The sequence below is a fragment of the Rhodamnia argentea genome, chromosome 3, assembly GCF_020921035.1.
Source record: "Rhodamnia argentea isolate NSW1041297 chromosome 3, ASM2092103v1, whole genome shotgun sequence".
Taxonomy (NCBI): Eukaryota; Viridiplantae; Streptophyta; class Magnoliopsida; order Myrtales; family Myrtaceae; genus Rhodamnia; species Rhodamnia argentea.
The window spans coordinates 11,448,630-11,474,676 of NC_063152.1; the positions used below are offsets into that span (position 1 = coordinate 11,448,630).

The 26,047-nt window shown below is 44.0% G+C and overlaps 3 protein-coding genes across 3 annotated transcripts; all 3 read left to right on the top strand.

The window, feature by feature from the left end:
• The first annotated feature begins 2,762 nt into the window (after nucleotides 1–2,762).
• On the top strand, nucleotides 2,763–5,117 carry LOC115733627 (protein ACCELERATED CELL DEATH 6-like). Its single transcript, XM_030664263.2, has 4 exons — nucleotides 2,763–3,044; nucleotides 3,148–3,585; nucleotides 3,765–4,303; nucleotides 4,407–5,117. Exons 1-4 carry the CDS (start codon nucleotides 2,768–2,770, stop codon nucleotides 5,115–5,117), a joined length of 1,965 nt encoding a protein of 654 aa, XP_030520123.2. The 5' UTR covers nucleotides 2,763–2,767.
• A 10,529-nt stretch (nucleotides 5,118–15,646) lies between these two features.
• On the top strand, nucleotides 15,647–16,336 carry LOC115731004. Its single transcript, XM_048275550.1, has 2 exons — nucleotides 15,647–16,031; nucleotides 16,125–16,336. Exons 1-2 carry the CDS (start codon nucleotides 15,647–15,649, stop codon nucleotides 16,334–16,336), a joined length of 597 nt encoding a protein of 198 aa, XP_048131507.1.
• Nucleotides 16,337–16,429: 93 nt separating this feature from the next.
• LOC125314092 lies at nucleotides 16,430–17,455 on the top strand. Its single transcript, XM_048275551.1, has one exon. It carries the CDS (start codon nucleotides 16,430–16,432, stop codon nucleotides 17,453–17,455), a length of 1,026 nt encoding a protein of 341 aa, XP_048131508.1.
• The last annotated feature ends 8,592 nt before the right edge of the window (nucleotides 17,456–26,047 follow it).

A 26,047-nucleotide genomic window follows, 5' to 3' on the forward strand; every position in this document is an offset into this window, starting at 1 on the left:
ATGTGTCTAAGGCATACAATAAAATGTGCAATGAAAAATCTAGACATATTAGTTTGCGGCATGAGTATGTTCCACAATTAACTACCGATGGAATTATTTTCGTAATCTATCTCCGGACAAATAATAATTTGGTTGATCCATTAATTAATGGACTTTCAAGAGGTTTAGTTAGTAGTACTACCAAAGGAATGAGTCTTAGACCAATTTACAATAGTCATATATCATGGAAACCCAACTTTGCAACTTTACAATTTCTAATGAAATTGTCAAAGTTAAATGGGTAACAACAAGCTGTTATATCTTAATAATTCTCGAGTACTAGACAGGGTTAGTACTCATGGAAAATTCGGAGAATAAGTGTAAGCAACCACCCTTAATGAAGTTTAGGTTTTGGCAAGGCAAGGCTAATAAGTTGGAAACTTCACCTATAAGAACATGAGAAGGGGTGTCGCTTCTAAGGAAAGTAATAGGAGCAGCACAAGGTCATAAAAATGCGAAGGCATAGGAAATTCCTAATTGAATGTGTGTAAATTCACGTGTGATTATTCGGTTAACAAATGAAATCACCGGTTCAAAGTTCTTTTAACTACCATTGATTTTGTTAGTGAAATTATTTACACTCGTTGAAGGTTCCAATGTTAACGGATGCCTTTTTCATGTATGACTTTATTTGAATAAGTACAAATAACAAACTAATGAGGGATTATTGAAATAGATTGTTATCTATAAATAATTAAAAGAACATGAAGAGAAGTGAGTGTTGACATGAAGAAAAGTAATTAGTCGAACTGAAAACTAGTGATGGTTCGGATAAGGTACATATTTTTCAAAAGATGCGTTGTTTGGTTATTTATAAATAGAATCAAATCACATATCGTTCTTCACAACTTCCTCTTCTTCATAATTCGTTCTTCTTCTATTTTTTTCCACAAGTCTGACAACACGTTCAAACTAAAATTTTAGGAGGGAAGTGAAGAAATTAGTGAACTTGTTTCGCTGTGAGTTTGATTATATATCCCGAAGGTATATTTACTTGAAATCCGACAACAACAATAGTAGGGCCGATAGTACATTAAGAATAGTTACCGTCGTCACACATCAAAGTATTAAAGAAGTACGAACTTCTGCTCACAATCAAATTTTCTCAAACACTCCCAAATGTTTTACCTGTTCTTGGCAGTCGGTGCATCTACCGAATCACCCCCAAGAATATGAAAACGTTTGACTAAAGGAGAGGGAGACAGAGAGAGCGGTTAGACACGGGACATTGAATGCTGCTTATTATTCCCGCATTACTGAATTATTCCACTTTCTCTTCCTTGCTTCTTCCTGGGGAGCTCATCCTTCTAAAGCTATCCTAGCTGCCAAATTCACCCTTCATTTCGCATGAATTTGACTCGCGATTCATTGCCATCCGTCCCACCCATCATTTGTCTCTTCCCCTCTCTCTCTCTCTCTCTCTCTCTCTCTCTCTCTCTCTCTCTCTCTCTCTCACTTCTTCGTCAACGTCAAGAGAAAGAAGATAGAGAAAGACGAGACCGTTGGCCCTTCCCTCCTCTATTAATACTCCACTCCGACTACACCCTCCTCTATGACTCCTCTATCAATACTCCACTCCTACTACACCCTCCTCTATGACTCCTCTATTAATACTCCACTCCTACCACTCCCTCCTCTATTAATACTCCACTCCCTCTTCCCTCTCATTGGCTTTGCTTGAGAGAGAGAGAGAGAGCGAGAGAGAGCGAGAGGTTGCAGATAGAGAGGAAGAGGGAGAGGCCGAAGCATTCCATGGATGGACGGAGCTGGTGAGTGGCTTTTGTTTTGGTTGTGATTGTGACATCCCCTTGTCCCACATTGCTTAGGTGGGGAGTCTTGAGCTTGTGTATATGGTAATGAGCCGTCTTAACTTGAAAGACGCGTTTTTCGGACGTTGTATGGGCGACCCTCAGAGGAACTCTAAGGAAAATGAGTCGGTGGAACGAAACACTTATGCTTAATTTCAAAAAGTTGAGTAATCTTTAAAAAAAAAGAATTCATTTCCAAAATATGGCTAGATCCCGGTGCTTGGACATGGGTAGAGGTACCCTCACACCTGTGCCTAGTCCCTGGCGGTCAGGCCAGGCTCGGGGTTATAAAGGCTAGGCCTAGGACATCGTCTTCGTGTCCAAGTTCCAGCAGTCATGTCTAGGTGCCCGGCTCCCGTGCATGAGTTGTTGGTACTCGAGCTCGGGTCCACCAAGGCCAAGCCTAGCTCCTCGACTCGTGTACTGAGTCTTCTAGTTGTTGGGTTCGAGGAACCCTTGCTCTTGTGCCTAGGACCTAGTCCCGGTTGCCCGACCCGGGTTGTCGGTACCTGAGACTGAGATCCCGGAGGTCCACCCAATAAGAAACTTGTGTCTTTTCACTTCATCTTTTTCATTTTGGTGCTTTGCAATTTGATCTTCATTCACTGCGAAATATCTAAAACCTTTAGAAATATATAAATGGGCATAATTTTTCTTTTTCTAGTTTGTTAAAACTCTGAAACGATATCTGAAACTTTGGCGTGAAAGTGGACAAGTAACTTTCAATCCAAAAGAAAGAGGAAAAAGAAACCAGCCTAGCTCTGATTTCCTTATTCTGAATCGGATGATGACCACCATAGATCATCTATGACAGATGTAATGAAATGATATGATACAGTTGCTCAAGTGATTTTCTTTCCTCAGAAAATATCAATTGGCTCCTGAAATTTGTTCATCATTAGCACTTTGAACTCCCAGATATGGATGTGAAGCTGTCTATAGACGGGGAGATGTGGAAGCAGAGAAGGCAGAGACTGAAAGCGTTAATGGGGACCAACCCGAGCGAGCGAGAGCAGGAACCCGCACAATCCGACAAGTTTATGGATCCTTTTCTGTACGTTGCCGCGAAGGAAGGGGACGTCGACAAGTTCATCGAAGCCCTGGAGGATCATTGCGCCAAGGAAGGAGTGTCGTTGCCCATCGTTCTCGGGCTAACCAGCCCCTCCTCCAAGAATACACTGCTTCACGCTGCGGCAGGTATATTGAAAAGGAAGTGACCCTCACATTTATTCTTTGTTTTGCGCATTTTAAAATCCTCCAACTTTCGCGCTCAAGTTAACCCGACATCAATGGAAAACAGAGAGTGATGATATTGTCAGAGCAATCATCGATTTTGTCCCCGAGTACTTGATCTCGGCGAAGAACTCCAGATCAGAGACTCCTCTGATCATCGCGGCTAGAGCTGGCAAAACCAATGCGGTGGAGCTTCTCCTTCCCCAGGGGAATCCAGACCACGACTGGAACTGTGACTCTGCTCTGCACGAGGCCGTGAGGAATCGCCGTTACGAGGTGATCCGTCTGCTGGTGAGTGAAAAACCCGAGATGCTGTGCCGGAGGAACGGTGAAAGCAAGTCTCCATGGTGCCTAGCAGTCGAAACAGGGGATGTGGAGGTTCTCAAGTGCTTGTTGGAAGCGCCAGATGAGGGCGAAGACGAGAGGAGACTAGAGAAGGCTCAAGGGATAGACACTGCTTTCGGCATGTCGCCCGTTCATCTCGCCATTATGTACCAGAAAAAGGGTAAATACTGCTTTCACGCTCTCGCTGGTTCTTTAATCTTTCTTGGTCACTCTCTTGTTTTCGTCATTTTGGTTTTCCACTGGTGGTGTATCATTCAAGTTTCCCAAGCAAAGTCTAGTTTACTGTCCTATGGGGCAAGACTGTGAGCCAAATGATGAAATTATCGCGGGTGGATTTAGATATGCTGACAGAGATGTGGGAAAAGAAGCCGTGGCTATTCAAATTGAGAGATGCGGATTACCGCCTTCCACTCCATTATGCCGCGTACATGAATTATCTCGACGGAGTGAAGTTCATGATCGAGAAGTCCTCGAAGAGCGTCCTGGAGCAAGGTTTTGTAAATGGCTATCTTCCTATCCATGTCGCTTGCTTGCGGGATCACGTCCGGATCGTCGTGGAGCTGCTTCAGCAATGGCCAGACCCCGCAGAGTTCATATCACGGGAACGCGAGAACATTCTTCACGTGGCCGCGAGGTACGGATCCATTTGGACTGTCAACTACATACTGAAAGATGCCGAGTTTGGTCACCTCGTAAATGCGAGAGATTCCGACATGAATACGCCTCTGCATCTGGCTGCGTTGCACTGGCGACCTTCGGTCTTGCTTCTTCTTGCAGGAGACAGAAGAGTTGATCTTAAGCTGGTAAATAAGAATAACATGACGGCTCTCGATGTAGTCGAGCAGGACATGAAAGGAATGGATGCTCCCCTTAGGAAGGTACGACCTTTTACACTTTTGTCTCAGTCAGATCTGTAACATAGTTGCGGAAAATCATAATGTTTTTGGCATCTTTTTAAGTGTTTTGACTCACTTCTTGCAGAGGTTAACACGGAAAATCTTGGCACGTGCTGGGACACCGAGAAGTGGAGAATTAGCTATCTGGGGTCCAACCCGTCAGAGCAAAGGGAAAGAACTGGAACCGCCGGAATTGGCTAGACTCAAGGAGGAGGCGAACACTCGCATGGTTGTGGCAACGCTCGTGGCCGCTATGACTTTCGCTTCTGGTTTTTCCGTCCCCGGAGGATTCAATGATTCTGACACGGGAGCTGGAATCGCCATATTGCTCCACAAAGCCATGTACAATGTCTTTGTGATTTCCAACTCCATCGCCATGTACAGCTCCATAATCGCACTCGTGATCCTCCTCTGGACACAGATTAATGATCCTCCTGCGGTGATGAATGCCCTTGCGATAGCAAGGTTCCCGTTGCTGGTAACTCTTGGCGCGATGCCCCTGGCATTCATGGCGGGCGTCTACGTGACCGTAACCAAGCTCGCTTGGCTCGCGATTGTTGTCTTGGTCATGGGATCCGTCGCGCTCTTCATCATCTTGAGTTTCTATCTTGTGTTGTACTTCCCCCGTGGGTACACCCATCCTCTTGTTCGTCACTTGACCAACTTTATTATTGTTGCGGGTATTTCGATGTGCGGCAGGGTGATGGCAGGGAATGGGACTGCAGGACGTGCAGCTGCATCTTCCGGTGGCCCTGCTTATGATAACCTCGGCATCCACTTTTGCAGTAGGGGGTGACGTCCTGGAAATTTGGTGTAGCAAACCAATCATCGAGCTTCCGATGGCCCTGCTGATGATAACTCGTGCAAATGAGCTGTGGCATCCTGGAAATTTGGTGTCTGTAAGAAAAATTATGAATTCCAACGTAGAAAATAAAATTTGAATTTTGAGGATTTAAGAGACGATGATTGGTTGTTCGGGACATCTGTCGAGAGAAAGTCAAGTTTGAATAGTCAAACATTGACTCGTAGTGTTGAGACCCTTCGCACGCAAATTCAGACTTGTCCGAACTCCGAATGCCAAAATTTTAGTTTTGCCCTCAGTCGATTGAGCCAAATGATTATCGGTACCCATTTTGCTAAATTACTGATCTGCCCTCAAATTTTTAGTAGTATAAGACAAGATTATTTATGTGAGTTTGATTTTTTTTTGTGGGCCCCACTCTTTTCTCTCTTTGACCGAAAATTTTCCCCCCTTCCAATTGCTTTCAGCCGCCCACGGGAACTCCTCTCCCATTACCTCATTTCCATCCCACCTTTTCTCTTCCTCCAATTAACTCTCTCTCTCTCTCTCTCTCTCTCTCTCTCTCTCTCTCTCTCTCTCTCTCTTGTCCCTCATTCTTCACGCCACCAGAACCCCCCTCCACGTGAACATCCATCCCATCCTCTCTCTCTCCCATTAATTCCCTCTCTCTCCTCCTGTTGATTGCGACAACCTCCCCCACTGTGCTTCTTCTTCGTTCTTCTTCTTCTTCCTCTATCTTCTTCACTTCACTTCTTTCTTTTTATTTTCTGCAACCGTGCGAGCCTCCCCTTCTGCTCACTTTGCCCAACCACGCCACCACCACCCAGCCTCCGCCTTTGTAGGCCATCGCACTGGCTCACGTCCCGCTGGCCACCACCGACGCCTTCACCTCCAGCCTTCGCCAAGCTCCGGCAGCCGCGAACTCGACACCAGCTCCTCCATTTCAGCTACCCGAGACCCCCATCCAAGCCCATCCCAGCCACCGCGCCGGTTTCCGATGCTGCCGCCACCCTACCCGAACCCAGATCTGAACCACCCAGGACCTGCCCTCCGCTACTCGCGCCTCACCCGAGATCCACGGCCGCGACTCACCTCCGTTCCAGTCGCGCCGTGCCCAGCCCCGACACCTGTTCAACCACCCTACGCCCTTGGTCCGACCACCCACAGCCACCTCAATCCAGCCACGGCGCCCAAGACCCACAGATCCGTGAACCCGGAGACCCGTGGTCGAAACCCGACCCATACCCCGATATGATCCGAACCCCACTGACCCGACACGGAGCCGAGCCTAACCCGAATAGTACCCGAACTAAACAGACCAAACCCGAAAATAGTGACCCGACCCAAAACCCGAGATCTGACCCGAATCGCTAACCCGACCCGACCCGAACAGTAATCCGAGACCCAATTCAACCCGTGTCACCGTTTTTGTCACCGCTGCACCCGACTCTACATCGAACACCGGAGTTGTGAGTCGACTCCTAAACTCTAATTAGGGTGTTAACTGCGTTCGAGATTTAGAATAATTGATGTGGACTGCGATTAGAATAATTAGCGGGTGCTAGATATATTTATTTAAATTATAATCGCATTATTTTTCCGAAGTGGGATCGGTTTATTATTAAGGTGATAATTAATGAAGTCTGGATTAATTGATCGATATGGATTAATTAACGAAAGTCGGGTTAATTAATTAAGATAGATTTAATTATTTATATTTGAGATTTATTAATTACTAGTTTAATCGTAATTAAATCAATTAATTGGATTGCGATAATTATTTAATTGTTAATTAATTATTGAATTACTATTGGGTGATTTTTCGATGACTATTGAGTGTCATGACTGATGTTAATTTGATGACTAATTATCCTATATATATATATATATATATATATGCAAAGTCTAGTGGACAATATGTGTATTTATATGATCATATGTAGACCGACATTTTAAGCATGAAAATGGCATCGAGCCTAGTTTTGAGCACGATTGTTTGTGTGTGTGCATTGGGTTAAATGCAAAGATATAAATTGGCTTGTTGCCTGTCGTACGCGTGTTGTCACATAATGGACACTGTCTTCTTGGATACGTGAGGACGAAGCCGACCCCCGAGTACGAGGGTTCAAGCCCGGTAAGTTCGTGCCGAGGGTACTTGGAACCACACGACTTATTAGATGCCGATCGCAGCTTGTGACGGACCGACGCTTCCTACGGGAATGCCCAATTGTTAATCCATGCCGAGGGTACTTGGAACCACATGATTTGTCGGTTGCCGTTGCCGAAGGAATGGAACGGTGTCTAATTATGCTATCCCACACGGGCTCTCTGGCCACTCAAGGGACGCCCTGTTAGTTTCCAGATCTCGCTCTTGGAACTAATCCTTTAAGACATCGATTTCTGATCCACAGGATCCACTATCCATTACCACCATAGGTTTATCCCGATCAAATATTGGATAGATCCAGCACTCACTTGCGAAGTTAATCAACAAGTGGAGAGAGGCCCCGCCGGACTCTACACGTGCTTTAACCCAATACTAGATCTAATAAACTTTACGGATGATTACGGAATTTGTGGCAAGTGGAGAGCATCTTGAACCAACCATTGTAATAGATAAGTAGAGACATTTTAGCACAGTAGTATCTGCGTCAAGAGAAAAGAGGAGTTTTTTAGAAACTCATTAGGAAGCAAACTCTTACTTGGATTTCACGGAGGAAGCCAAGTCTTGGCCTTTACAAGGGGGAAAAACATGCCTTATATAGGCGAAAACACAAAGGAGTCCTCATAATTGAGGTCCGACAATCACACAACCAACATTGACTTCTGAGGAAGCCATTATTGCAACTAAGCACACATACAAACAAACTCTGCAGCCATTCTTGACTCTTTACAAAGGGAAGTAAATGGAGCAGGTAAACACACGATTCTTCGGGCTTCTGATGTCCGATGAAGCACATGGCCTTGTCTGGTGGAGTAGGTAGTGTCGGATGGAGGAAGTTGATGGATCTGATGGAGCAGGTGGCATTATCGTCTCCTGTCCGGGTCGGGATGATAATTTGCGTCGTCCGAGTCAGAGCCGTCTGGTCCATCATAGTCAGAGGGGCCATCTTTCTGACTTCTGTAGGCTCGCAATAATTGCTCTTTTTCGTAATCCGAGATAATCTGATCTAAGTGTGGGTCATGAGGGACGCCCGGGGTGCTTCTGGATGAGGAAGGGACGTCAGGCATGACGGGTTGCGGATAGTTGTATGGATCTTGTGACAGTTGTCCGCCCCATGGATCAAAGGACCGAGTATCTGTATCCATGGAGGAGCTTGGTTGATTGCTGTTGTACTCCTGGAGGGCTTCGAATACATGAGGATGAGTCCCGGGTGTATCCCAAGAGTAGCTCGCCGAGCCGTAAGGCCATATCTCGGGTGGTATAACCCTATTCTCTTGACAGAGTATTCGCTAGAGTTCTCTGTATTCATGAGGGATATCAAATACAGTTCTGGAGTACGTCTTGTGAATCTTGAAGACTTGATCTTGGAGTACAGGCTTGAAGGAGGTAGTGACTGTTTCTGCAGCATTGGATCTTTTATCTCCCGAGGGTCCAATGAATGACCGGGGATGATGGAAGAGGACAAGTGTGTGTCTGCAAGGTTCTGGTCGACCAACTTGTCTTTGAAGAATGAACAAGTGTTTCCATGCTTGAAGGGGTTGGAACCAAGTAAGAATATCAAGGAAGAACTTACGGGGATGGTTTCGATAATTTCCAAAAGGGAATCGAGACAAAACCTTAATGATTTCGTCTAAAGGGAACTCTATGGCAACTTGGTAGAGGTGAAACATAAACCAAAACATCCATTTTAAATCAGAAGGGAAAGGGATGGTAGAAGACCATCTTAATGGATGTATGAACGGATAATCACAATTGAGACCTGGTTTGAGGAATAATCCACCATAATCTTTAAAGATGACATAATGATAATTCCAAAATAATCCGTGAAAATTATCAGAGAGGGAATTCTGTTTGAGGAGTGGAGGAATATCTGGTGGATCTTGGTGTGATGGCCACCGGTGTTCACGCATATTCTGGGTTTTGAAGGATCCTGAAAACTCTTTTCGAATGAACATGTTGATGGATTCGAAAGGTTCTTTTGGTCTAGAAAAGAAATCAGCCAAAATATTTTTCTTTCCGGAAATGTGTTTTGAATCGAAAGAGTATTTAGAAAACCATTTTGCCCAACGCAAGAGTTGAGGATGAGGGACTTGCTTTTGCTTAAATTTGAGCATACGGGGAAAAGAGGACATGTCCATTTCGACTAAAAAATGATGACCAATGAGATGAAATTCAAATTTTTTGATTCCATTTTTTTGCAAGAATTTCTTTGAAAGTGGAGTGATAATGCATTTCGCTCTTTGAAAACTTTCCATTTTTGTATGCACTGATTCTTCGCTTACCTTTAATTTCTTCAAGGAGGATAGCTGCCCGGTGCTTGTCACCGGCATCCGTCTGAAGGATTCCGGTTCCAGTGGAAGGGATCCGGAGAGGGGGCAAATTTTGCGGTGTTTCTTTTAAGGTCTTAATGGAAGTGGTTTGCTTTTGTGACCACGGAGGAGGATTCTTTTTCAACATCTTTTGCAGAGGAGAAAGGATCTGAGAAATTTTTGGGATGAAATCTACGAGATAATTGACAATTCCTAAAAAGGATTGGATCCGGTGAATCGAGAGGTTTTCATCTGGGAATTTCTGGAGATCTTCTGCAATGTGTGGACCTGGGCAATAGGTTCCATTTTTCAAACGCATGCCGAGAAATTCTATTTCTCGTTGAGCTATGATCATCTTCTTTTGTGATAGCATGATGCCATGAGTATGCACAATTTCAGCAAATTCTTGAAGGAGTTTTGCATGAGAATGTTCATCATGGGAAAACAGGAGAATATCATCAATGTAGATCCGGGCATTAGCAAGCATAGGTTGGAAAATTTTGCACATAGCCTTCCGGAATAGGGACGGAGCAGTTTTGAGTCCAAAGGGAAGGACTCTCCATTGGAAGTCTTGGTTAGGGATGCAGAAACCAGTTTTAAATGCATCTGAGGGATGAATTCCTAATTGCCGTAAGCCCGCCTTAAGATCAAATTTGGAATAGATCTTGGCACAGGCAAAGTTTGGAGAACAAAGAGTTCTTATGGGGCAATGGGAATTTGTCATCTTGGATGAACAGATTGAGAGGCTAGTAATTTATGACTAACCATAGCTTTCCACGATTTTGTTCTGCTCTTTTGTTGACATAGAAGGCCTCACATGCCCAAGGGGGAGTCGAGGGGCTCAATGAGTCCCCGAGAAAGAAGCCGAGCACATTCTGCTTGTGCTTGAGCAAGGTGATCCGGGTTCATGCCCGAATGACTTGCTTTGGTGGGATTGATTTCTCCATTTTTCTTGAAGGGAATTTTGACAAAAAAGTCAGAATTTTGCCAAAGAGGGTTGGAGCAAATCTGAGCAAACCGCTGGTGAGACTACGAACAATGAGAGAGAAGAGATTGATAAATGGGATCAAGGATTTCCGGTTGGATGAGAAAGAGTCTCTGGATTTCAACAAATTCCTGGAACTTCTTTTGGAATTTTAACCCCTTAGGGTTTATCTTGAGTTGTGGGAGCTTAGAAAGAATATCCCAACCAATGATGAGATCCTTGTCATGAGATGGACATCCAAGGATTTGGGTGGTGATTTCACAACCGGGGAGAATATGAATGGTGAGAGGTTTACTACGCAGTTTGGTAGTAAAAGTTTCTCCCGAGGTCGCCCGGAAATATCCGGTATATGGTGTCCAGTATTCTTCCGGAAGGATTTTGGTATCTAGCAGGGATGCAGCTGCACCAGTATCAATAAGAGCAATGACTTGGATGGATTTGGTGCTTTCTGGAAGGTGAAGCTGGACCGGAAAATGTGGAGGATGAAATGTTGGGGAGTGGATTCTGAAAGAATCAGCAAGAGGAAAGAAGGAGATAATATCTCCCGGGGAAGAGTCCGAATCAGAAGAGTAAGTTTCAATAGCACACAAGGTGTCCGGAGATGGTTCTTCTTCAATGGAGAAGATGGATTCAACATCTTCATCACCGAGAGAGATCCTAGTGTTTTGAGAGATCTTCTGGATCATGTAACTGCCCTGTTTCTTCGCTTGGGGGCATTTTTTTGCAAAGTCACCCTTCTTGTTGCAAATAAAACATCCGTCGGACTTGGGTTTCTTGCGGTGCTTTGCGGAATGATTGCGTGATTTCTTTCTGAGGAATTTCCACTTGCTTTTGCGAGGCTTCGCAAATGAAAATTTCTTGAAATGAACTTTCTTCTTGTGACCCGAGCAAGACGGATCATTACGGTCTCTGGTGCACTTGATCTTCCATTCTGGCCTTTCACAGTTCTTGTCATACTTGCGGTTTTCTTTTAAGAACCGGTCGAACTGTCTTTTTCTTCTGCATTTTTCTTCAATGGCAATATGAACAGCTTGCTGTATTTCTCCGAGTGTGGATTCAAGGAGAGGCCTTTGAAGATGTTTATCAACTTCATCTGCAATCTCTTTAGGAATGGAGGCTAAAAAGATTGGTTTAAGATTGATGTCTGCTCCGAGATGATAAAAGAGTCGAATCATCTCTTTAAAATGTCTGTCAAGATCCTTTCGAGAAGTGGAGCAGCATTTTCTTTCAAAGAACTCTTTTCGCTTGAGTTCTCTTTCACTGGTGGGTTGACCAACAAAATACGGGTGAATGACCCGCATAGCCCGATTAAAGTTCATCGGGAGAAAAGCAATTTGGTCTTGTTCTGAGATGGAGATCCACCAGTCTTTCGGGGTTCCAATGAACTTGCTAGTGAATTCTAAGAGAACTTCATAAGTGCTTTGTTCAGCTAGATTTCTGGCAACAAGCCATGTATGGAACTCTTGGATTTTCATGGGCCAACGATGGTAAGGAACATCATCAAGAGTAAAGTATATGCTTGATGAGGAATGGGCTGGACGAGATGATGGACTTGGATCCGAAGGGGTTTTAAGATTGACAAACTCTACTTCTTCATCTTCTTCTTTTGGGATCGCCGTGACCATCATAATGGTTGGGATTTGGTCCGAAATGTGTTCGTGGTCATTTTCGGATTCTGAAGAAGGAGATGTTTGTGATGGTGGTACAGATGATGTTGAAGAGGAATCATCTTGCTCAGTGGCTTGGATTGTGGAAATGGATGGAATTTGTTTTCTCGGGAAACTTTCAATAGGGTTAGAAACCATGAATGAAGGTAGTTTCTGTGAAGGGGAGTGTGGAGGTGAGTCGGGAGGTTACGGCGGTCTTGTGGGAGGAATTGGAAAAGTAGGAACCGATGATGATGTGTCGGAGAATTTTGTTCTTTCGGCATCGGCTTCAGCCTTCTTAATTGCTTTGAGACGAGCTCGAAGAGCAAGTACGTTTATACCGAATCTGAAGGTACTGTCTCAAGAACTTCTTGGAAAGGGGTTGAAGAAGTTTGGCTGGAAGCTTGGGACGAACGAGTAGTAGGATGAGTGTGGGAGGGAAATGGGGGAATATGGGAAGGAAATGAGGAGAAAGGTGGTCGATACTCAAGTTGGGCTTTTTGATTTTCAAGGATGAGGATCTGTCTCTTCAGCTTCTCTATTTGAGGAGTCCGGTCTTCTAAGTAATGGTGATGGAGCTGCTGGTTTTCCATCATGTAGACTCTCTTTTGAAAATCTGCAAGCATCTTGCGGATATGTGTGGAAGCTTGATCAACTCGATCTACTTGAGTGGAAACTTTCTCAAGAGCCACGTTCTGAGCTAAGGCATTTTACGTCCGCCAATTGAGAACGGTTTCAGCGGGAGCTGGACCTTTCTTTTTCCCCCGTGGGTCTATCTCGGTGGGTGCGGGTATCTTAGGAGCATGGTAATACTGCTGCTGAGGGTCAGAAAATTTTCTGAGTGGTGGAAAATTTAAAGTGGATGAGTGAGATTCATCTCTAGGCTGGAGTGGAGGGAAATCGCCAGGTTGAAACATACAGATGCTTGGAAATGGTTCGGGGATGGGAACACATGTGTATGGTTTTGGGAGATCAATGGAGCAAGTTGGATTTTTCTTGATCCATTTTTGGATGGGTTTATAAAAGGGGCTGGTAAATGGGTTTCGAGGCGGTATTGGTGGGGATTTTGGGGGTTCTGATTTACAAGAGGATGGAGAGGGTATTTGGGGTATTGGAGGAGTACCATACTGAACAAGGTATTGCCGGTTTCCGCCATCTTCGCCAAGAGGACCTACGGTAGGATCACCGTCAAGGTACCGTTGGTACAGAGGGTCTTTTTTTTTCTTCTTTTTCTTTGAAGAGGGTCTGTCGTCTTCATCAGCAAGAGAAGTACAAGAAGGACAGCCACATTCTGGATCCCAAAAACAATGTCCCGAGGAATCTTTAAAGGCTTGGATTGGTCGTCCATCAGAGTTGAATGACTGGACAAACTTTTTCGGATGCGGGTCTTCTATATTCACTATTTCGGATGGACATGGAGTGAAACAGAGAATAGTAGGGAAGGAGGGAAAAAGGGACGAAGAGTCTTCTTTTTCTTTTGCAAACTTGATGGTTACAGTACCATCTTTTTTCTTGGTGAACCGGGGTTCAGGAGGCTGAATCGGCCTTGTGTTTTGATGAAGTTTTTCATAATTGGTGACCCAGCTATCGGGGAGAAGTTTGATGAGCTGTTCTCCGGGTATTTGCCTGGGAACATGAACACGGGATGTCCGGTCATGGTCTATTGAGATGATGAGGGCATCATCTGAAGTGGGATGGTTAAGATCAATGGCATGATTCTGGACCCTATAAACCATTTGGTAATGGAGTGTAGCGACCAAAGAATTAGGAGTCTGAGGAGCTCCGGTAATTTGCAGCTGAACCTTTAAGGCCGACAGTAGTCCTGGGTCTGCTAGTGCCATGTTGAAATTTGGGAACAAAGTAACAAAGACCGTCCCAGCATTTAAAGTGGTCTGGATTGTACCTATACGGGCATGCTGGTAGTCTAAGAACCGTGTATCCAAAAGGGCAATTTCGGCTACAACAGGAAGACCTTTACGGCCATGAAAGGAAAGAGCAAGTCTGATGGCTCCGAAATGAAGATGGGTGAACCCTTGTTGGATCCATTGAAGTGGAAATTCGGGAGGAATTTGGAGCGTCACGAACTGTTCTTGTTGTGTAGCGAGAATATGATGTTGGTCAAACTTGGAGGATCGAACATACTCTTTAACGGAGCGGGGAGTATGTCGGATAAGGTGTTTGATGGAGCGAATTGGAGAAAAGGAGGTGGGTTTAGCAAAGGCTGAATATGGATTGATGAGAGGAAGATGTGTTTGAGAGATCTTGCTTGTCTTCGAAAAGGCTACCTCATAGAGATAGTCTATTTTGGATGCAGTGGATTTTCGTAACTCGGGGGGTGATGCGAGAGAGAGTGGAGATTGATGCTGTATGGGAGTGAGCATGCTTTCTTCTTGTGGAGTTTCCATGTTGTAGAAAGTTTCTCTTCATCACGGACCTTCGAGCGCTAAAATATCAATACTAATCTATCTTCAATGGCATATGGCTCTGATACCAAAAAGGAGCGGAAGCAAGAACTCGATCTGAAACAATTATGCTATCCCACACGGGCTCTCGGCCACTCAAGGGACTGCCCTGTCTGGAAACATGGTTTTGCTAAGACCGGGAACGGTGGTTAATAATTGGAACACGTGTCGTGCATTGTGCATGCAATTTATGATGAGTGTTCCGGTTATGTGCCTTGGTTGTATGCATTTGATTGCATGTTGAATATGAATTGTTTAATGTGTGGCCCAAGGGAGGGTAAGCTTGCATGTGCTTGATGGTGATTGTTGGTTTTGGATTTGACTATGTGATTGGTAAAGCGTTGCGAGGACCGCATGCTATTAGTTTACCATCGTTATCATGTTACATGCTTAGGATGTCTTGAGCGAGTCAATGTCCTACCCGGACTTAGGCGTTGACTCATTGAGATTTTATATATCACTCCGTTGTTGTTAACAATTTTTCAAGTCCTTAGCTATGGAAGCCGGAAGTGTACGCAGATTCTTTTTGAGTAGCACGGAGTAGTGTTAACCCATATCCTAATCTGGTATTTTTTTTGGAGGGTTATAGGAAGTAGCCCCGAGGTAGGGCTTGTATATACGTTCTTCCTAGGGTTAACGGTAAATAAATAAAAAGATAAAAATAATTGGTCGATGACGTGCACGAGACGTCGTCCTTTTATGACCCGAGGCGTTTTGAAAGGATTGTTGCGGGCCCGGGGATCGGGGCGTGACAACCCCGCCCAAGGTGGTATTAGAGCAAGGTCGGTCCGAGCTACCCGGTCATAGTCCGGAGTAATAAGGAGCGTTGGGATATGCGATAGTCGGTAGGATTGAAATCCCATGCATGTGATTGTTACTTAAGGTTTTAAGGCTATAAGCCCGATTTCTTATTACGTGTTGCTTGGGGTGAACAGGGCTCCGTAACCGACTCGTGAGATGAGCAACTATAATCCCAGAGTTCCTAGAGGGGGAGCAACTCAAGGGGATCCTAGAGTGGACAGGATCCTACAAGCACCGAAAGCTTTTGGTGATATAGTTGGGCAGCAAGTGAGGAATCAAGCTGCTGCTGCTCTTGCTCCGCTTGAGGACCCGTTAGCTGGAAACGGGAATGGAGCTCAACAGATACAAAAATTGGTAGAGCAATTCCCGAAGTTAAAACAGCCAAAGTTTTCTAGAGTTGGCGACCACGAGGCTGCCACTTCTTGGATAAAAGAATTGGAGAAAGCTTTTGCACTACTAAAGTGCAATGAGGAGGACAAGGTGACATTGGCGGTCTATCGGTTGCAAGGGAATGCCGGCACCTGGTGGCAAGCTACACAAGGTAGAGTTTTCCCCGAAGGTACGGTCCCGGTGTGGGATGCCTTTCGTGGATGCATTTAATAATAAGTATTTCTCCGAGTGTGCCCAAGAGCAGAAGATGACAGAGTTTATACGCCTGCGCCGGATCGGATGTACGTAGACCACTATGAAGCCAAGTTTTCTAAGCCGTCTATGTATGCACCTAGAATGGTGGAAGATCCCGTGGACAGGGCGAGAAGATTTAGAGATGGGTTGAAACCGGAGCTGAAGGATCGGTTGGTGCCGTTGAACTTGAAAGATTACAATGAGTTGTACAAAAGGGCCTAGCTAATCGAGAGAAATATTATTGAAAGGCCTGCTGCATATGGATCACGGTTCGTGCCCTTTAGTAGGAATGAACGTAGATTTGGTAAGATGCCAATGTCGGGAGGAAGGGCGACCATCCCACCTAACCGGAAGAATGCTGTGGGAAAGCCAGCTCTTAGTAACGGTGGAATATGCCGATTTTGCAATCGGAGGCATGGGACTGCCCCGTGTCCCTTTAGGAATGGAGCCTGTTTTAGTTGTGGTCGGATGGGCCACCAAGTGAGAGATTGCCCACGGAGACAAAGAGGAGTTCCAGCGCTATCACAACAAGGAGGACAACCACGTGGGAATATGCAGCAGAATTACCAGAGCCAACCTCCAGCGCAAGGAAGAGTTTTTGCGGTCACCAAGGAAGAGGCGAAGGATTCGCCGGCCGTTACAGGTACGATCTTTTTGCATGATCATATAGCGTATGTGTTGTTTGACCACGGAGCCACGTACTCCTTTGTTGTTGAGCGGTTTGTTAAATTAGTTGGGTTGAGTCCGAAATCGTTGGGAACAGTCTTTAAGATATCCATGCCGCTAAAAGATAGTGTAATATCTGCAGTAGGTTGTCCTCATTGTAAGTTGACAATAGGTGGTCACGAAGAAGTGATAGATCCGATTGTCTTGGAAATGTATGATTTTGATGTGATTGTTGGTATGGATTGGCCGACAAAGCAAAGAGCTATGATGGATTGCTATCATAAGGCAATTCAGTTTAACCCGTTGAATGGGATTAGTTTTGAGTTTGTTGGAAGTCGAGGTGATACATCGACTTTGTCAATTTCATCGTTGGAAGCGACTCGTGCATTGGAAAGTGGTCGTCAAGGATATCTGGCAACCGTAGTTAACATATATGTTGAGGAGCCAAGGATGGAAGACATTGCTATTATGTGCGAGTTTCCCGATGTGTTTCCCCAAGAGTTACCAAGTCTGCCACCAAATAGGGAGATTGAGTTTGTGATTGAGCTAATCCCTGGAACGGAGCCGATTTCTAAAGCTCCGTATAGGATGGCGTTATCAGAACCGAAGAAGCTGAAGGTACGGTTGCGGGAATTATTGGATAAGGGTTTTTTCCGCCCTAGTGCTTCACCATGAGGAGCACCTGTGTTGTTTATTAGGAAAAAGGATGGATCGTTGCGCCTGTGCATAGACTACAGACAACTCAATCGGGTGACGATCAAGAATAAGTATCCGTTCCCAAGGATTGACGATTTGTACGACCAGCTTCAAGGAGCTTCGGTATTTTCTAAAATCGACCTACGGATGGGATACCATCGGTTGAGGATTTGGAAGGAGGATATACCGAAAACGGCGTTTCGGACACGTTATGGTCATTATGAGTTCACCGTAATGCCGTTTGGTCTAACAAATGCGCCTGTTGCTTTTATGAACCTAATGAACAAGATGTTCAAGGAGTATTTGGATAGATTCGTCATAGTGTTTATTGACGATATCTTAGTGTGTTCGAGGAGTTATGAAGATCATGAGTATCATTTGAGAACAATATTACAGCACCTTCGAGACCATCGGCTATACGCTAAGTTTAGTAAATGTGAGTTTTGGCTGACTTGTGTGGCATTCTTAGGCCATGTGGTATATGGTAAAGGAATTTACGTAGATCCAGCTAAGATCGAAGTGGTAACGGATTGGCCGAGGTCTACGACAGAATGAGAGATTCGAAGTTTCTTGGGATTAGCAGGTTACTACGGACAATTCGTGGAAAGATTTTCTGCTATAGCCATGCCACCGACGCGATTGTTGAAAAAGGATGTGAAGTTTGAATAGACGGACAAGTGCGAACGTAGTTTTCAAGAGTTGAAGCATAAGCTCACTACGACTCCTGTCTTAACAATACCGTCTGGTTTAGGAGGATTTGAAATTTACAGTGACGCATCACACAAAGGATTGGGATGTGTGCTAATGCAACATGGAAAGGTAGTTGCATATGTGTCCTGCCAATTGAGGCCTCATGAGTTGAATTATCCGACGCATGACCGGGAGTTAGCAGCCGTTGTTTTTGCTCTTAAGATCTGGAGGCACTATTTGATTGGCGAAAGATTTCGGGTGTATACCGATCACCAGAGCCTGAAGCATCTGTTCTCTCAAAAGGAGCTGAACATGAGGCGGCGTCATTGGATGGAGCTGCTTAAGGATAATGATTGCGAGATTCTGTATCATCCAGGTAAGGCTAATAAGGTTGTAGATGCTCTAAGTCGAAAATCGGTGATTGCTCAATTCTTGGTTCAAGAATGGCGTCTTCTTGAAGAAGTGAGAGATTTGGATTTTAAATTAGAAGTAAATCGCTTGTCAAGCCTTGTAGCTACATTGAGAATTGAGCCGGAAGTACATGCGAGAGTTAAGGCCTTGCAATCGACGGATCCTACCATTCAAGAGATCCCGCAAGAGAGCTCGGCTAAGCGAAAGGTTGACTTCCAAGTGAGCGAGGATGGAATAATAAGGTTTCGGGGACGATTGTGTGTGCCTAGCGATGAAGGTCTAAGGGAGGAAATTTTATCGGGAGCACATCGAAGTAGCTACGGTATTCATCCTGGTAGTATGAAGATGTATCAAAATTTGAGACAACATTTTTGGTGGAATGGTATGAAGGCTGATATAGCAAAGCACGTGGCGAAATGCCCGACGTGCCAATAAGTTAAGGCGCAACACTGTAAACCTGGTGGATTGTTGTAACCATTGGAAATTCCAGAGTGGAAATGGGAGCATATCACAATGGACTTTGTTATGGGACTGCCAAGAAGTCATAGAGGCAATGATTCCATTTGGGTTGTGGTAGACAGATTGACGAAGTCTGCTCATTTTATTGCCGTGCGAAAAGACTTCACTTTGGACGGGTATGCTGACTTGTATGTGAGACATATAGTACGATTGCATGGAGTGTCGGTGACAATCACTTCAGATTGTGATCCCAAGTTCATTGTCACATTTTGGAAGAGTCTGCAGATCGCTTTGGGGACAAAGCTGCAGTTTAGTATGGCCTATCGTCCGCCGACAGATGGACGATCCGAAAGAACTATTCGGACACTTGAGGACATGTTGAGAGCTTATGTTTTGGATTTTAAAGGCAACTGGGAGGAACAACTTTATTTGGTTGAGTTTGCCTACAATAACAGCTTTCAGCAGAATATCAAAATGGCACCTTTTGAGGCGTTATATGGTAGAGCTTGCAAGATGCCGATGTGTTGGAACGAAGTTAGTGAAAGAAGTATCACTGGCCCCGAGTTAGTACAGCAGTCATTGGAAGCTGTTAAGGTCATTAGAGAAAGACTCAAGATCGCACAGAGCCACCAGAAAAGTTATGCAGACAAGAGGCGCCGACCTTTGGAGTTTCGAGTGGGAGATCATGTATTTTTGAAAGTGTCACCGATGCGTGGAACATCTCGATTTGGCAAGAAAGGAAAGCTAAGTCCAAGATATGTGGGACCATTTGAAATGTTGGAGTGGATTGGAAATCTGGCATATCGTTTGGCGTTGCCGCCGAGACTTGCACAAGTGCATGACATCTTTTACGTGTCGATGCTAAGAAAATACGAGCCCGATCCAGCTCATGTATTAAGTTTTGAGGAAATTGAAGTGGATGAGCGAGTATCGTACACGGAGCGTCCGGTGAAAATTGTGGATAGGAAAGAGCGAGTTCTTCGACGAAAGACGATCCCAATGGTCAAAGTGATTTAGCAACATCATTGAACCGAGTGTGCGACGTGGGAAAATGAGGAAATTATGAAGAATTCGTACCCTTTTCTTTTTGAAGAAATGTGACAGTGTTTCAATTTCGAGGACGAAATTTCCTAAGGAGGGGAGAGTTGTGACGTCCCGGAAATTTGGTGTCCGTAAGAAAAATTATGAATTCCAACGTGGAAAATAAAATTTGGATTTTGAGGATTTAAGAGACGATGATTGGTTGTTCCGGGACATCCGTCGGAGAAAATCAAGTTTGAATAGTTAAGCATTGACTCGTAGTGTTGAGACCCTTCGCGCGCAAATTCAGACTTGTCCGAACCCCGAATGCCAAAATTCTAGTTTTTCTCTCGGTCGATTGAGCCAAATGACTACCGGTACCCATTTTGCTAAATTACCGATCTGCCCTTAGATTTTTAGTGGTATAAGACAAGATTATTTATGTGAGTTTGATTTTTTTTGTGGGCCCGACTCTTTTCTCTCTTTGACCGAAATTTTCCCCCCTTCCAATTGCTTTCAGCCGCCCACGGGAACTCCTCCCCCATTACCTCATTTCCATCCCACCTTTTCTCTCCCTCCAATTAATTCTCTCTCTCTCTCTCTCTCTCTCTCTCTCTCTCTCTCTTTTCCCTCATTCTTCACGCCAGTAGAGCCCCCCTCCACATGAACATCCATCCCATCCTCTCTCTCTCTCCCATTAATTCCCTCTCTCTCTCCTCCCGTTGATTGCGACAACCTCCCCCACTGTGCTTCTTCTTCGTTCTTCTTCTTCTTCATCTATCTTCTTCACTTCTTTCTTTTTATTTTCTGCATCCGTGCAAGCCTCCCCTTTTGCTCACTTTGCCCGACCACGCCACCACCACCCGGCTTCCGCCTTTGTAGGCCATCGCACTGGCTTGCGTCCCGCTGGCCACCACCGACGCCTTCACTTCCAGCCTTCACCAAGCTCCGGCCGTCGCGAGCCCGACACCGGCTCCTCCATTTCAGCCACCCGAGACCCCGATCCGAGCCCATCCCGGTCGCCGCGCTCTTTCCCGACACCGCCGCCGCCATACCCGAACTCGGATCCGAACCACTCGGGACCTTCCCTCCATTGCTCGCGCCTCACCCGAGACCCACGGCCGCGACCCACCTTCGTTCCGGTCGCGCCGTGCCCAGGCCCGACGCCCGTTCAACCACCCCACGCCCTTGGTCCGACCACCCACAGCCACCTCGGTCCGGCCCCGGTGGTCGAGACCCACAGATCCGTGAACCCGGAGACCCGTGGCCGAAACCCGACCCATGTCCCGATATGATCCGAACCTCACCGACCCGACCCGGGGCCGAGCCCGACCCGAACAGTACCCAAACCGAACCGACCCGACCCGACCCAAAAATCGGTGACCCGACCCAAAACCCGAGATCTGACCCGAACCGCCAACCCGATCCGACCTTACCCAAACAGTAATCCGAGACCCGATTCAACTTGTGTCGCCGTTTTTGTCACCGCCGCACCCGACTCTACATCGAATACCGGAGTTGTGAGTCGACCCCTAAACTCTAATTATGGTGTTAAGCGCATTCGAGATTTAGAATAATTGATGTGGACTGCGATTAGAATAATTAGCGGGTGCTAGATATATTTATTTAAATTATAATCGCATTATTTATCCGAAGTCGGGTCGGTTTATTATTGAGGTGATAATTAATGAAGTCTGGATTAATTGATCGATATGGATTAATTAACGAAAGTCGGGTTAATTAATTAAGATAGATTTAATTATTTATATTCGAGATTTATTAATTGCTAGTTTAATCGTAATTAAATCAATTAATTGGATTGCAATAATGATTTAATTGTTAATTAATTATTGAATTATTATTGAGTGATTTTTCGATGACTATTGAGTGTCATGACCGATGTGAATTTGATGACTAATGATCATATATATATATATATATATATATATATATATGCAAAGTCTGGTGGACAATATGTGTATTTATGTGATCATATGTGGACTGACATTTTAAGCATGAAAATGGCCTCGAGCCTAGTTTTGAGCACGATTGTTTGTGTGTGTGCATTGGGTTAAATGCAAAGATATAAATTGGCTTGTTGCTTGTCGTGCGTGTGTTGTCACATAATGGACACTGTCTTCTCGGGTATGTGAGGACGAAGCCGACCCCCGGGTAAGTTCATGCCGAGAGTACTTGGAACCACACGACTTATTAGATGCCGATCGCGGCTTGTGACGGACCGACGCTCCCTACGGGAATGCCCGATTGTTAATCCATGCTAATGGTACTTGGAACCACATGGTTTGTCGGTTGCCGTTGCCGAAGGAATGGAACGGTGCCTGGTTTTGCCAGAAGAGCATGGTTTTGCTAAGACCGGGAACGGTGGTTAATAGTTGGAACACGTGTGTTGACACCTAAATTTTGATTTTCAGAAATTCATTCATTATTATGGCATAAAATGAGGATTAGTCATAGTTCTCACAAAAAAAAAAATAATTTCTCATGCATAGGATATTTATTTTCTGTTAGTCATGCATTTTCATTCAGGCCATAGGCAAAGCAATTGAACTTAATTTGCATGCGATTGGACCGGACTCAGTTGGAAGTTTCCAATCAAGCACGACGAGGTGTGCCGAATTTTACAAGAGGGCTTGAACCTATTTTTAGATTTAATTCAGCCCATTAATGCTCATTTAAATGTTAAAGGCTCTTAATTAATTATTCATTTAATTAATTAAAGCCCAATTTGAGCCCAGGATTGTACAATTAAGCCTGCAGAAGTGGGAAATTGAGCTAGCCTATGACAATTCCTCTAGTGGCGGAAATTATTGAGGAGTTTTAATGAGATCGGACTCTTGAAGATCAAAATTTTTAATCCGATGGTCATTGAGGAATCCTTCTTCAACTAGTATTAGGTGACCCTAGTCTATAAATACCACGTTAAACTTAGGGTTCAGGAGAGGCCAATTCATTGTCAAACACGGCACTTTTTGAGGTAAAAGAAAAAGAGAGGGGCCCTCTGTCTTGCTGTTTTTTTTCTGCAGGTTTGGGGGCCAATCCTTTGAATATACGGCCATAGGCAATTGGAGATTCAAGGAACAGTGAGAGAGCTTCATAAACCAATGGAGAACTCGTGTTCTCCATTGGTGAGATCAGAGAAAAGAAAGTGGTTGGGTGTTTCCATCGTTAAAAAAAAATTCATTACGCAATTCCGAAGGTGCCAATTACAAAGAGAGAGGAAAGGGACAAGGAAGAAGGGGAAGTGATCCTTCATCAGTATCACGTTATTCCAATTCCTCTATTCTTTTGCATTTTCTCACTTTCTTTTAGGTTCCCTTTGTGGAGTCCACTTGCAGCTTAATTGAGGTTAATATTATTTTGTAGGTGTCTTGAGACCAACCACGCCCACATGGTGTGCTCTGGGCTGTGATTGCTTGAAAGAGCAAACAAAATAGAAAAGGCCACATTATTGGGAATCATGGCGAGAGAAGAGGACAAAGTCTCGGGCGGTTGATTGTGAATTCCGAAGCTCACTACTGTCCCTCTTGTGGTTTGCCTCTTTGAAAATCCTTGGTGATCTGTAGTTTTGTCCATGAATAAACGAGTTCAACAAGTCCACGCTTCCATGGTCAAGATCAAGTGGTGTCCTTGCTTCCCTGAAGTCTACGGTCAAAGAAAGCAATTGGGGTTGCGGCTACTCAAGCTTAAATTCTATGCGATTATTGCAAGTTTTCTGTCCAGCAGCTTCCGCACCACTGTTCAGCTCTGCTCAGGGCTGATTTAGCATCGTTTTTGCTTGGAATTCAACGACTAACTTGTTTGCTATTTGGTGCTAGATTGCCTTTCTGTTTAGAGCCCGAATTCAGCTCAAAAGGAGCAAGCTTTTTGCGACTAATTGAGGTTTATTCGAAGCTGGTGGTTGTGAATAACGAGCACACGAGTTTACGGCAATTCGGAGTTGATTTTGAAGCTGTTCATCATCGTTTTAACAGCTGTCCATCCCAAAAACAGCAGCTGTTGTGCCCAGTTTATTTGCTGTTTTGTGCAGATTTTTGTCTCACTGTTTAGGGACAATTACTTCGTTGTCTCACGCAAAAAGTTTGCTATTCGGTGCTGGATTGTAGGTGTATTCATGCTCAAAGTTGCTGTTGCGAAACAAGCCTTTACGAAAGCACAAAAACCACCCTTGGCGAAGCTCCTAGGTAGCCGATCAGTCCACTTTTCGAGCTTGGTATGCAATCTTTGAACAAAGTTCGAATTAGGAAATCGCAATCGCAAGATAAGGTAATATTCTACCCCTTGAATGTTAAGATTATCTTGTTTTCCTAATTTGATTTGTTTGAATTATTTGAGCATATCTACAAGGATTTAATTGCCTAATCTGAATTGGATAATATCTATGTTGTGGATAATCCTTTTGCTCTAGATAATTATCTGAAGCTCATTGAATTGATTGAATTGAACTTATTCGTTGGCTATTTGATGTTATCTCTATGTTGCAGATGAGGTTTAATAAACTGAACTTTATCTAATCTTTGAATACATTTGAATTGGATAAAATCATATTTGCTATGGATAATTCTTGGCTTTGAATGTTTATCTTTAACATGTGAGTTAGTTGGATGCCTTGTTTGATCTTATCTTTTGTGGTTTGAATGGATATCTAATCTTAAGGATAATGTTTGAGTTCAAATAGACAATATCTGATTTCTTTTTTGAGAATTATCTGAAATTAAATTTTCAAATCCTAAAGATAATTTTCTCAAATTAAAGTTGGATCAATTTTGGATGAGGAAAGGTGGGCCCTCACTCGATAATTTCGGCAACCCCTCTTTGAATTTTCGAAATTTCCACTTAATTGACTCACTTTTTATTTTATTTTTTTCGTGCTGTTTGTTTTTGATTTGTTATAAAATTTGCACATTTTAAAACAAACATGCCCATAATATATGCTCCCCTATGTGCCTAGACCCTTCGGAAAAATTAAATTACACGCCTTAGCCATGATCTCATGGAATAGGATGGTGATTTAGTATAAAACTTCGTGTTCTTTCCCTTTGGTGAAATGGACGTTGTTGTTTTATCCCTTTATCCGCATATTGGTTCGAATCCTCGAGGATGTAGCGGATAAAATCTCGCTCTAGCCCGGATCTTTGGGAATGAGAAGATTTATAGGAAAATCGGAATTAAAGGTATATTATGGGTATTTTTGTTTATTTTTGTTCAGATTTTTTATTGCTTTTGAATGTTTTCTTTTATTGCCGAAAATACCAAAAAAAATCATCCTCTGGGCGTTTAATATATGGTCTTCATGTCACATTTTTCCAATTAATCATCGAATTCACATCGATCAATCGGAAAGGTTTTTTCATGAAATTGGTACCGAAAGGGCGTTAATTTTTCAATTAGCGTAACCAAGTCCCCGAACCCATTTTTCTCTGGTTCGTAGAGATAAAATAGTTCTTCCGCTATTTTATATAGGTTTCTAATCAACCTATCGTAAATGATTAGTGGCGGTTCCGATTAAATATTTTCTCATGAATAAACCTAAGTTGCAATTCGGTAGGATTTGGGAGGGTCCGAATTAGGTTAGTTGATTTAATTAACCTAATAATCCATTAGCCTGATTTTTAGGTCGTGATGCAATTTATGATGAGTGTTCTGGTTATGTGCCTTGGTTGTATGCATTTGATTGCATGTTGAATATGAATTGTTTAATGTGTGGCCCAAGGCGGGGTAAGCCTGCATATACTTGATGATGATTGTTGGTTTTGGATTTGATTGTGATTGGTAAAGCGTTGCGAGGATCGCACGCTATTAGTTTACCATCGTTATTATGTTACATGCTTAGGATGTCTTGAGCGAGTTAATGTCCTACCCGAACTTAGGCGTTGACTCACTGAGATTTTATATCTCACCCCGTTATTGTTAACAATTTTTCAGATCCTTAGCTATGGAAGCCGGAAGTGTACGCAGATTCTTTTTTAGTAG